Genomic DNA, 12,609 nt, shown 5'->3' on the forward strand with positions numbered 1-12,609 from the left:
CTGGTACATAGCCTATCGCGAGAACAACGCACGGGATTTGTGAAGACCCGGGTATTCATTCATCATTCCGCGGTGAGTATTTCTTCCACGTCTAGCTTTAAAAAAAAAAGCCTTTTCGTTTATATATTTATATAACTCAGTCGTGTTTTGGTCGATTGTGTGGTTTAGGTAATGTGTTTTGTACGTTTTGTGTCAAAGAGGGAGCTCAGTAGGGAGTTTATCCAGCAAATGTGAGCGATTAGTCAGCTAGCTTTTAGCTGTACGTAACCTCCCCACGTTTATTCACGTGGTTTGACAACGATTGTGGTTTAAAATTAATAGTTTAATGTTTTTTCGTAACTCCTACCAGGTTAAAATATGGCCACCGCGGACGTCCGGCTCAATCACACAATCTACATCAACAACTTGAACGAGAAAATAAAAAAAGATGGTGAGTTTATCCGCAGCTGTTAGCCTCCAGGTGTCACTACGGGGTCTCCTCAACTCATAATAACTCACTGCAGGGTCTCCCCCACTCATAATAACTCAACGTGTTTCTTGTTTCTGCAGAGTTGAAGAAGTCTCTTTACGCCATCTTCTCACAATTCGGGCAAATTTTGGACATTTTGGTCGCACGGAACATAAAGATGAAGGGTCAGGCCTTTGTTATTTTCAAAGAGGTGAACAGCGCCTCCAATGCTCTGAGATCCATGCAGGGCTTTCCTTTCTACGACAAACCAATGGTAGGTTCATCACACTCAATACAGGGGCTGTATCTGAACTGAGTACCTACTCAATGTGTCAGTAGACAGTACCTACTATCTGTGCTGCATACTGTTTAGTACCTACTATTCAGTATGCACACACAGTAGGCAGATATTTGTTCCTACTTCGGCCCTTTCCGAAGAGCCACAGTTCAGCAGGCAGTACTTTCGTGGTCATTCAGTGTGCATTTTTTGGGTCCACCTCAGTATACTGAACATTTCAGTATGGATTCTAACTTCCGGGTTTCATGCAGTATGGATCGGATGCGTGCTTTCAGGAAATTAATTGTATTTTACCACCCACAATGCTGTATCAATTAAAATTAAATGTAAATCGTCACTTCACGTCCGCCTCCAAATCAAAACAAACGAGCGTTAATCAATTTTTAATCTAGAGTTAAAGTCTCGACTGAAATCACTACTTTTAACTAACAACAAAAAATATAACAAATGTCTGCATTATTATAAAACCTTTCCCCCTCTATTTAAATAATGATTTCACTATTTAAATGCGTCTTTATTGGTTTATTTTACTTTATATTCTGTAAATGGTAAATGGACTTGAGCTTATATAGCACTATTCTAGTCTTCCGACTACTCAAAGCACTTTTACACCGCAGGTCACACCCACCCATTCACACCCTTTCAGTATCAATGCACACTGAATGACCACGAAAGTTCAGTATACTGAAACTCCCTACTGAAAAGTACGTACTGCCTACTGAACTGTGGCTATTCGGAAACGGCCCAGGTTATTGACACGCTTTCCCCGTGAGAATAACACATGCAAAGTATCGTGACAAATTCTCCTGACCATAAACTTCAGCCTATGAATTGTCTGCTGGTGCTGATTATGTTTCTCCTTACAGCGTATCCAGTATGCGAAGATAGACTCGGACATTATCGCTAAAATGAAGGGGACTTATGTGGAGCGTGACCGTAAAAAGGAGAAAAAGAAGCTCAAAGGACCAGAGTCATCTGGAGTTAAGAAGGGTGCAGCTGGTGCACCTATGGTTGCTGGGGTTCCTGCAGCCATACCTGTAAGTGGATGTTTTTTACTTGAACTGCAGTTTCAATAACATAATGTATTTAATTATCAAGTGAGTGGTGACCCTGAGCACACATTATTAGACAGAGTAGCAAACTGCTGGGATTTCTGACTCTATAGTTTAGATGGATTTCCCCTTTCTGTGCCCCCTTAGCTGAAGCAAAAGAATAAGGGCACGTAGAGGTGAGCGATATGGGGAAAATATCATATCACGATTTATTTTTGGCAAAACCATGATCATGATTTTTTTCATACTGTTCTTTAGACAAATTTGTAAGTTACTGACCAGTTCAACCAAACTTATTTCCCTGTATAATGTTTTTAAATGCACAAAAACTGTGCTGACAAGTTTAATCTATTTGAAAAACATCTTTGTAGGAGGTCTGGAGGTCTCACCCTGAACATCTTTAGCAACAGAAATGTCTTTCCCTCGATTTGATCAATATTTATGCACAATTTGAAGGTTTTCCTCACCACTTTGAAATTATGATTTAGTTATGTGTCCTCTTTTTATGTTCATCAGGAACATTTTCACACAGTGATGCATTCATTTTAAAACATGTAGACTTCAAGTTCTTGTGTTTCTGTTCTATTTAGCCCTGCAGAGTTCCTACAGCTGAAGCTTCATACAGGCTCTGCAGCCTTTGTTGTTGTTTTTTTATGACATCATTGGACTAACTTTAGTTTTGTTTATATATAATCAAACATAATACAGAATGTGTTAATTCTGTGACACATGATCAAAGTAAGTTTTACTGACAGAAGAGTTTAAATAAACACATTATCCCGGTTCTACGATCTCGCTGCTTTGGCAGATCATCAGCACGTTAAAATCCTTCACGATCTAAGATTGTTATATCGCCCACCACTAAGGGCAAGGTTCAAAGATGAAAATGTGTGTTCACTCAAACAACTTTTAACTGACTCCTGTTTTCTATGAAACTGTGCTGATGAAATTGGTGGGCTGCTCTTAAATGTTATACAATTTCATGTCGCTCTGAAGGGAATGCCGCCCATGAGCCAGGCTCCCCGTATGATGCACATGCCAGGACAGCCACCTTACATGCCCCCTCCTGGCATGATGCCTCCCCCAGGGATGGCCCCTGGTCAGATGCCCCCTGGTGCCATGCCTCCTGGCCAGATGATGCCAGGACAGATGCCAGGACAAATGCCCCAGCAGGTAATGCACCTTCTGTCACATGTATTTTATTTTTCTAAAATATAAGCTGTCATTTTGTCTTGGTATTTTTTTTCTGACCTCTTCAGTTTTTGTCCTCACAGGTTGCAGAAAATCCTCCCAATCACATCCTCTTCCTCACAAACCTGCCAGAGGAGACGAACGAGCTCATGCTGTCCATGCTCTTCAACCAGTCAGTACCCGTTGCATGTCTGCATAAGATATTTAAGTGTTGTTTTATGTTATTTTGAAACTGACTCTATTGTGGTGGGTTTACAGGTTCCCTGGGTTCAAGGAAGTGCGTCTGGTCCCAGGTCGTCACGATATCGCCTTTGTGGAGTTTGAGAATGAAGTACAGGCGGGTGCCGCACGTGACGCACTGCAAGGCTTTAAGATCACTCAAGCAAACGCCATGAAGATCTCATTCGCTAAGAAATAACACTTCTCACTACTGGTGTTTTTGTAACTCCTACAGTCACCCACAGAGCTTTTTTTTTTTTTTTTTAAATGTTGCCCCCGGCCTGAATTAAACCATGTTTTAGCATTGACATTTGCTGATAAGTGCAGCATGGAGGTTTTATATTTCTTCAGGATTCCATGTAAGTATACACTCTTTGCATCACAATTGATGTTTCAACCAGCAGTTCTGCATCCTACTGATATGATTTTTAATTTGTTGAAGTATTTGTTTCTTAGTAAATGTTTTGTTCTCTACTCATGAAATTTATAACTGTCTGTCATAAAGCATTGCACCCAGAGTCTGCTCTGTCAGACACTGTACCTGGAGCTTTTTTTTTTTTTATATTAAAACTGTTCTTTGACAATGCTCTGACTCATTCCATGATTTTCTGTTGCAGTGGCAGTATAGAGTCAACAGATGGTGCTATAAATTGTATTTCTGCCATCTGTGACGTTTGAGTTTAGTGCATAGGAGAGGTCAAGGGATGCATGTCCAAAGATGATTCTTGATATTGATTTTTACTTTTTGTGCCAACTACTTTTGCCGCTTCCTTGGTGTCATGACTTTCGCCTTAAGTTAAAAAAAAAAAATCTGTGTCTGAAAATCTGACATTAATCAAAAATTAATGTGATTTAAGCCACCAGCCTCAAAACAATGGGGACCTTAAGCCTTTTGTTTCAAATAAAAAAGTAACTTCACACATATGATAAATCAGGGGGAGTTCTACTGTTGAACATCATTAGAGGAGTTTGAAAGAATATGTAGGAAAGGAGAGAAAGGCCTTGCTGTCATGGCAACTAAAGGGTCTGGCTGCACTCAACTACTACATGTTCATAAATTATTTTTAAAACTTAATAGATAGGAAATTGGATTACATGGCTCATGACAAATTGTTTTCCATCAGTCGAATAAAATAACAAAGTGGACTCTTTGTTCAAATCATGTCCCTCCTGCTTCTCCTGTAAACAAAACAGAGTCTCTTCTTTCAATTTGCTCTTTGAAGTATGCAGAACATACCTCAACTAACCATTTTTTAACTGGTTCTGGCCTCTATTCCAGGCTCCATGCAATTCAACAGCGAAGAATAATATTTAAGAAATCTATTAGATGACATGTACCAGCTGTTTTTGAACTTGCGTGCGCTGCATTTTCCTTCATCAGTTCATCGTTCAATGGCTTTGTACCCCCAAGAGCAATTCTTAAACTGGAGAACAAATACTCAGAGGTTTCCTCAGTCGTGATTGTGTAATTGCTTGAACTGCTTGGCTGAATCTGAATCAAATCCTTTCATCAGGAATTTATTAATTCAGCCATGGCAACACGCCTGCAGCACTGCAGCCGATGTGTTTGGAAATGTTGATTCCGCTTTAATAGAAAACAATCTGTCTGTGCTTTCTAGCCTCTGGACTTCAAAATCTGAACCATGTTTGTTTGACATAAAAAAAAATCCTAAAAATTTAAGAAAACATAGAGTAGCTGTTCTGTAATGCTCCTTTATGACAGCTTAACCTGTGGTGGAAGAAGTGCTTACATGAATAAAATCACCAATACTGCAGTGTGAAAATGCTCATTCACTAAAGCTTTAAAAAGCATCAGTAACTAGTTGTATCAACAAATCACAGTACGTATTGATTATGTAGGCAGAGCAAAGTGACCTTAATTTAAAGCTCTAATTCTAGAACTCCTCCTTGTAGTACTCTTAGTAATTAGTGTTTTAACAAATATTTAATGAATGCAAATGTGTCCAATATCGCTCATGTTTACAGTTGTCTTCATGTTGCCAATTAGCAAATGCCGGCTGTGTGTTTTGCAGCAAATCCTCAAAGGCCCCTGGCAGCCTTCACACACTGTAGGTTTGTAGAGTAATTAGATGCCAATGAAGACCACCACCAGCACCACCTCATCTCAAAGGCTGGATTCATGAGTGTTTGGGTGGTTTTCTGTGTGAATCAGGCCTGAAAAGCTTTATTTAGACTCACACTATCAACTGTGCCCAGTGCACACAGGGGCCTCCCTGTTGTGGATTTAAACTGTGCCCTGAGTAATTGTCTTCAGGTCAGCTCAGCGGTGTACACAGCAATGCACATTCTTCTGTAGATTCCCAAGCCTTTCCACACTCCCTTATTTTGCCTTGAGAAAGCGCTGACCTTAGCCACCAGGGCGCTGCGTGAGTGTCGCATGCTGTTGGCAACTTGCCTGGTGCATTCCCATTCACCAACACAGCGATCTTTCATTTGTAGGGACTGGATTTGTAGGACTTTTCTAGTGGGCCGAGTGGGAGTTGTGTCTGAGATCAAAAAATCATCCCTGAGATGATATCAGCGTGTGATGGTGCAATCATGTCTGCATTCATGTGCACAATAAAGGCTTGTGCTATGGGATGGGAGCTGTTGGTCTATTAGGGTCATAGCTCACTTGTAAAAGCTGAGAATCTGCCTGAAACTGCTGTTGGGTTTTTTTTTTTTTAAAAGAGTTCTATGTATTAATCCATTTAAATCCGGAAACTCAAAAAATCCTATGAGGATAAATATTGCTCCATAACTTAAGTAAAAATGGCATCCCAAATATATTCTTACATTTAAGCATATGTTAATAAATATTATGTAGTTGACAACAACAGTATTTCTATTCTTGGTTAATTAATTAATTAATTTGATACTTGTATTGATATTGTTTTTTCAGTGTTCCAATGAAGGCTGTCCAGTTGATACAAAATATCAGATGTTGTTAAATTAAACAGATTTTACAACTTTCAATCTAAATAACGAGTCACAAGGGCTTGAATGAAAGTCCTGTGAGACATTTCACAATAATAATGTAAAAAAAAAAAAAAAAAGCCTTTTTGCTTTTACATTTCTTCATTTCTCTTTTAAAAGGCTTCATGGCTATTTGGACAGAAAAACAAACATTCATATTTTGCCTTAGCGATTCAGTTGTAAATGCTGGAACTGAGAAAATGGGAAGCTTTATTTAGTGAGTCATTATTTATTTAAACGGTGAGAACAACCCTGAAGCAGGACAGCTGATGAGTATGATCAAACCTGAACCGCAGCACGTGCAGAAGGTGATCATCAGTTGTCTTCGGCCGTTAGATGGCGCCAAATACACGACAGGCCCACAACAAAACTTTCTCTTGGGAAACGAGACTCACAAAGTGCAAGTATTTTGTCACTCCTCCTCAGGTGATCCACTCACACGTTGGCCTTTGACCGCTTCACTCAGTGCAGTGACGTCTCTGCGTTTCCGGCTGGTCGGTTAGAATTCAGCTCATGTCTGGAGGTCAGTGGCTCCTCTATGCAAATCACCCCTCTGCTCCTCAAGAGCCCTCTGTTTTGCTCCGGGGTCACTGCAGAGCATAGGGCCGCGGAAACACCAGCGGTTGTCAGGGAAGCTCTTGAGCAACAAGCTCATGATAGACCTCAAGATAGAGGAGGAGGAGGAGGAAGGCAGCATCTCATTAGATTTGCTCCAATGAAGAAGGTCTACATTGTGCCGAGGTCTTGGGTCCAAGAGGACGAGCACTGGGAGTAAGATGTGGAAAATATGCCATGTGACCGGTGCCAATACTTAGAAGACGTCTATACACTAGCCTACAGTTCTCCCTTGTATTTATGCGATCAGCCTGTTATTTGCAGCCTGCGGCATCATTAAACAGCGGTATGTGCCCATGTACACAGGCCAGCAGCTGTTGGAACAAGCTTAATCTTAAATGTGGGTTTGACTGTCTCATTTCAGAAGAAGCAATGCGGCGGGAAGGCGCGTTTGGGCACCTGCGCCACGTGTTACTATCTGATCACTTCAGAGAGAACACACTTCCCAAGCTAGAGATTTCGTCTTTTCTTGACTGCGAATAACTTGAGAGTCATCATCCGTTGCACCGGCGGTATTTTAATTATGGTGGCCTATACTCAAACTTTCCCATTCACAGGGGCCACCCGAGCACGTGAAAAACCGAGAAGAAAAAAAAAACAGTTAATTGGCCCAGCGGAGCTTTGAAGTAGAAAGTGGACTGAAACTGGATGAAGGGAGAAGTGGAAGTGTAAAAAAAAAAAAAAAAAGGTAGAGATGTAACAGGACACCGAAAAGAGGAACTGAAACTTATTCCAGGCGCAGATGTGACACATTTAAAGGAAAAAAAAGTTGAAGTACAAGTGTGTAGAAAGGGAGAGAGAGGGTGATGAGAGCATTACGCGCTGGGAACCGTCCGAACAAGAACATAAAGGCGGATATACCCTGCCTCAGGACACACCCTCCATGCGCTCTCTCTCTCTCTCTCTCTCTCTCACACTCTCTCTCTCCCTCATTGTTTCCCACACTGACTCTGTCGCCGCTGGGCTTCATATCGGGTTGACAAATGACCATTGAGCAGCTTCGATGAGAAGAGCGCATAGTAAAACCATTCCTCTGGAAAGAGACGCAACTTCGGCGAACACGCTCACTCCGAAATAGGATTTAGATAGATGTGATACATATTTTGTTTTTTTTGCGTGCAAGAGACAGAAGAAGAACGAGAAGAGAGAGAGTGCCAGCTAATTAGGATGAGAGTTCAAGTCAACTGAGCCGGCAGATTGGACCTTTAAAGCCTCTTAACGCAGGTGGTGGGCGGAATACAGCGCGAGGGGAGTGTGTCTATGTGTGGTGTGTTTGTGTCACTCCCAGTGGAAGTGGAAATACTCTGGACACGGCAGTGAGGGGGTGATCAGGTGTGTTTGCGAGAGTGAATGGGTGGATAAATCCAAGCGGAGACAGAGGTAGTCATGGTTTATCCGACCAGGACGCGATGAAGAGGCTCAGCGGGAGTTTCAGGGTTTAACACCGGAGAAGAAGAAGAAGAAGAGGGGAGCTGGGAAGACGGACGGACGCAGGGCGCAAGAAGGAGGAGGAGGAGGAGGGGGCAAAAAGGGACACCAGCATCACCAAAGCGCACAACCGGGTCCCCAATCCCTTGACGCAGGGATGGAGAGCACGAGAGCGCACGGGGAAACTCGCCTCTATACCAGAAACAGGAGGGGAAAGATAACCGGATCACTGGCCATGATGAGTGAACCACCCAGAGGACACCTCCACCTGCGGCGTGCTGTGATTTTTCTCCTCGCCTTCACGATACAGCCGCAGGTAAGCCACTGATTAAGTGCTATTTCAGGCTCTTAAACCCCCCGAAGCTGACTTTTAAATGTGGTTTCGCCTATTGTCCTTATCACAACTGCGTGCAAACAGTCAACAGAGTCCACATATACTCTCTCACACACACAGACACAGACACACTAACACACACTGTCCAATCCCCTTTTTGTGCTGCCCTCATTCTGCTCCTCCATGGCGCTGTGCCCACCTGTTGTTTCACCCTGCTGGTGTCTGTCAGCCCACAAAACACACAACTACAGTAATCTTGATGTAGAAGCTAATATTAGTGGAAAAAATGTGTCACCATGAGAATGTTTCAGCAAAATCTTCTTAGCCTTGTGAGGCAGTGACTGTTTATTATTCCACTGCTTGTATACCAAACAAAGAGTAATGAGGCTGGCAGACAAAGAGAAATATAGCTCAGTAAAAGCTTACAACTGCTGTGTAAGATTCTTTTTTTTTTTGTTATAGTAGCAACTAGAATAGCTTGTTCAATGAATTAACGGGGGATGAGGAATACCCATACTCGTCACACCCTCTGTTCAGCATCAGCTCCTTACCAGTGAGGATGGATGCAACTGCATCCCTCTGCATCTCCGTCTTGGGAGGTTTTCCTGCTGCTGCTTTGCCACTTTCTGACACTTTTCAGTGTATCTTTGAGAGATTCCTTGTTGTGTTTTATATGGACTTGTAAATGACAGGATTGCTTAATAGGCCCTGCAAGAACATGTCTGATTCTGACTCAATACTTTTAGCATCATGGGGATTTCTGCTGAAAAATAATAGCCATGAAGCTGCAAAACTACAGTTTCTCCCCCATTCTCCCTCTGAGCTTTCAGGCAACTGCTGATCACGATGCTTGTGATGTGTGACAGGACCCAGCAGTAGAGCTCGAACAGGCCCAGAGGTTCTACACAGTGTGCATGTGTGCAGGGTTGTGTGTCTGTGTTTGTGTGTGTGCATGTGTGCATGTGTGCATGTGTTTTCTGAAACCCTGAGCTCACATCCAGCATGTGTTTCCTGGGTGTGTGTGGAGCCCGGGGCCACAGCAGAATAAACTCCGGGGCGTGTGAACGTTGAACGTTCAGACAGCTCTGTGTGACTCTCGCTGCACCTCTGCAACCCCTGCACAGCTGAGCAACAACACACTCCACTCCCTCCGCTCTCTGACTCCACTGCAGCGTGAAACACACACTCTGGATCCTCTGCTGCTGTTGAGGATGATGATCATTAATGCAGGGAACAGGGCAGCATGAAGATCCAGAAATGCCCAGAAAGAGAGAGAGAGAGAGAGAGAGAGAGAGAGAGAGAGAGAATTACAAGAGAAGCGTATTGACTATATTTTTTCTGCATGCCATCACAGTGCAGCACAGAATGAGCCTGCGAGAGAATCTGACATTCAGCTTTGCAAAATACTCAATTTTATGGATTGAAAAACACTGATTGAATTGGGATGAATTTAAAGAATTTGATTTTTTGTCGTTAGATTTCTTTGAAATTTGTCTGCAGTCAGAATAACGAAGTGTTTTACACTCTCAATGGTCTTTTTTTATTGCGCAACCCCATTTTATTTGCATTATTTCATGTTGAAAGATACACACGTATGACATTTAAGAGTTTCATTTAGCTTTAGTCTGTTTGCTTTTGCACAATTTGACTGTTGAGCAAATATGCAGTAGAGCTTACTTCAGCAATTTGTTTCGGAGGAGAATGTGTGCTTTAAAATTGTCTTTTAATGGCTCCTTGTTTAGCCCTATGTTCTTGTTTAAACTACCAGTAAAAGTTTCACCTGCTTTACACAGATAAAGCTCAGTTACTGAACCATAAATGTCTAGACTTCTTCAGATAGAGAGGATTTGTTGTGATCCATCCTGAGTTTAGGTCTAAGTGATCCTTTAACCACCGTAACTCTCCTGCAGAAACGATCTGAGCCTTAGCCTGGTCTCCCTCTCTCTCTCTCTCTCTATCTCTCTCTCTCTCTCTCTCTCTCTATCTCTCTCTCTCTCTCTCTATCTCTCTCTCTCTCTCTCTATCTCTCTCTCTCTCTCTCTCTCTCTGTCTCTTCTCTATCTGTCTGTGTGTATGCATGTCTCTCTCTCTCTCTCTCTCTCTGTCTCTCTCTCTCTCTCTCTCTCTCTGTCTCTTCTCTATCTGTCTCTCTCTCTCTCTCTCTCTCTCTGACTCTCTCTCTCTCTCTCTCTCTGTCTCTCTCTCTCTCTCTCTCTCTCTCTCTGTCTCTCTCTGTCTCTCTCTCTCTCTCTCTCTGTCTCTTCTCTATCTGTCTGTGTCTGCATGTCTCTCTCTGTCTCTCTCTCTCTCTCTCTCACTGTCTCTTCTCTATCTGTCTGTGTGTCTGCATCTCTCTCTCTCTCTCTATCTCTCTATCTCTCTCTCTCTCTCTCTCTCTGTCTCTTCTGTATCTGTCTGTGTGTCTGCATCTCTCTCTCTCTCTCTCTCTCTCTCTCTCTCTGTCTCTTCTCTATCTGTCTGTGTGTCTGCATGTCTCTCTCTCTCTCCCTCTCTCTCTCCCTCTCTGGTTGGACTGGGCGCTGAAACGCTGGTATGTCGGGAATGATTTGGGCAGCGAGAGGAGGAGAGGAAGAAAGGAGGATGTAGAGTGATGAGGGCCACTGTATCTCCACAAACCTTTTGATGTAGTCGAATTAAACCCCCTCCTCTCCACCCTTCCATCCCGCTGACCCCTCCCACCTCACCCCCTCACCCTCTCTCAGGCTGGGACAGGGGCAAGAGAGGGCCACGCAGACAAACACAAAGGAGCGCCACAGATTGCGATTCTCAGATTGTCGACATTAGAAACATCAGAGCTTGTTGGTTTGTGGGGATTTCTTTCGATGATCTTTACACCACTTTGGGGAAACATGAGTCTGATTCTCGGGCTTAATGAGCGATCATTAAGTCCAGTGTACAGCAAAAAAAAAAAAAGAGCTAGAATTATTCAGATCTCTCTATCAGAAAAGATGGTTTAATGGCAAACTGAGATAAAAGTGAGGTTTTTTGTTTTTTTAGAAGCCAGTCATTATCTCGTATGCGACAGTGACACACACACACACATGCAAGCACGCACATACCTGACCCTGGTGCTCCGAGACTCTCAGGGGGTCTTGTTAACTCTACAGAGTGTGTGTGGGAAGGGGTGTCGGTGTGTCTCCTCCACCCGTCTTTAAACAGGGAGGGAACACAAAAGAAAAGAAAGGGAGGCAGATGAAAAGGAGAACAGCAACAATACAGAGAAGAGCTGATGGCCACAGAAAGAGAAATGACAGGAGTGATACAGCTCGTTCCCAGATAGAGAAAATAGACGGGAGGAGGAGGAGGAGTGTGAGCAGGTTCTCAGTGATATCGTCCCCAGGGAGGAGAGAGTGAGAAATAAGACGGGAGTGGTGGTGACACAAGAGGAAAGAAAGAAAGAAAGACAAGGAAGTGTAGAGATAAACAGTATTAAATGGCAGCAGTTAGGGGGTATTTTTCCATGATTTGGGGTGGAAAAGTTGTGGGAATCAAAGTTTCTGTTTAAGGTCTGTTATGTGGTAACAAACTGATAAACAGATGATGCAGAGGCGACAGCCAGGCTGCTGTAGATTCCCTGGAGTTACATTTCAGGAAACATGATAGTCTCCTCTCAAACATTCTCGAATGTGTTTGATAACCCTTTATGAATAGAAACCAAATATCACACAGAGTTTGCTAATTGCATAGTCGGGATGTTTTTTTTCCGGCTAAATTCCTCATCCAGGGAAGCTGTTTTGTGTTAAGCAAAAGTGGTCGTCAATAAGAACATTATTTGTTTTTCACATCACAGCCTCTGTGTCTCAGCCATCATTTATAACCTTGCTTAATTGTATCTTTTGAAGTGACACTCATTTTAAAGAATGGTTTGCCACAAAAGTAGCCAAACCACTACAGATGAGGTTTTGGTTATCTCAGATAATCAGTTGTATGCAGGCAAACAATCGGCATGGAGACCAAAATGGGTGAAATACAATCCGCCATTAAGTAATGCTGGACCCCTCGGCCTTCATCTAACAACAGTTTAGCT

General features: G+C 42.7%; 2 protein-coding genes across 3 annotated transcripts in view; both read left to right on the forward strand.

Moving 5' to 3' along the window:
• Positions 1-8: 8 nt before the first annotated feature.
• snrpa (small nuclear ribonucleoprotein polypeptide A) lies at positions 9-3,793 on the forward strand. The gene is made up of 7 exons (XM_061046841.1): positions 9-72; positions 350-430; positions 550-722; positions 1,613-1,783; positions 2,795-2,971; positions 3,073-3,161; positions 3,248-3,793. The coding sequence occupies exons 2-7, from the start codon at positions 358-360 to the stop codon at positions 3,405-3,407; spliced, it is 843 nt and encodes a 280-aa protein (XP_060902824.1). The 5' UTR covers positions 9-72; positions 350-357; the 3' UTR covers positions 3,408-3,793.
• Positions 3,794-7,711: 3,918 nt separating this feature from the next.
• LOC132980621 (protein jagged-1b) overlaps positions 7,712-12,609 on the forward strand; it is a 46,436-nt gene continuing 41,538 nt past the window's right edge. Inside the window, exon 1 of one of the 2 annotated variants that reach the window (XM_061046843.1) lies at positions 7,712-8,543. In XM_061046843.1, the coding sequence (XP_060902826.1) occupies positions 8,385-8,543 (159 nt within the window). In that variant the 5' untranslated portion in view covers positions 7,712-8,384. The remainder of the gene's footprint in view (positions 8,544-12,609) is intronic. The other variant, XM_061046842.1, reaches the window with a different exon arrangement.

This window comes from Labrus mixtus, chromosome 9, assembly GCF_963584025.1.
Source record: "Labrus mixtus chromosome 9, fLabMix1.1, whole genome shotgun sequence".
NCBI lineage: Eukaryota > Metazoa > Chordata > Actinopteri > Labriformes > Labridae > Labrus > Labrus mixtus.

Excerpts from the sequence above, each read along its gene's own strand:
- snrpa (XM_061046841.1), top strand. The coding sequence starts at position 358 with ATGGCCACCGCGGACGTCCGGCTCAATCACACAATCTACATCAACAAC. Across the intron at positions 431-549 it reads CGAGAAAATAAAAAAAGATG|AGTTGAAGAAGTCTCTTTAC; the intron begins GTGAGTTTATCC and ends TTGTTTCTGCAG. Across the intron at positions 1,784-2,794 it reads GGGTTCCTGCAGCCATACCT|GGAATGCCGCCCATGAGCCA; the intron begins GTAAGTGGATGT and ends GTCGCTCTGAAG.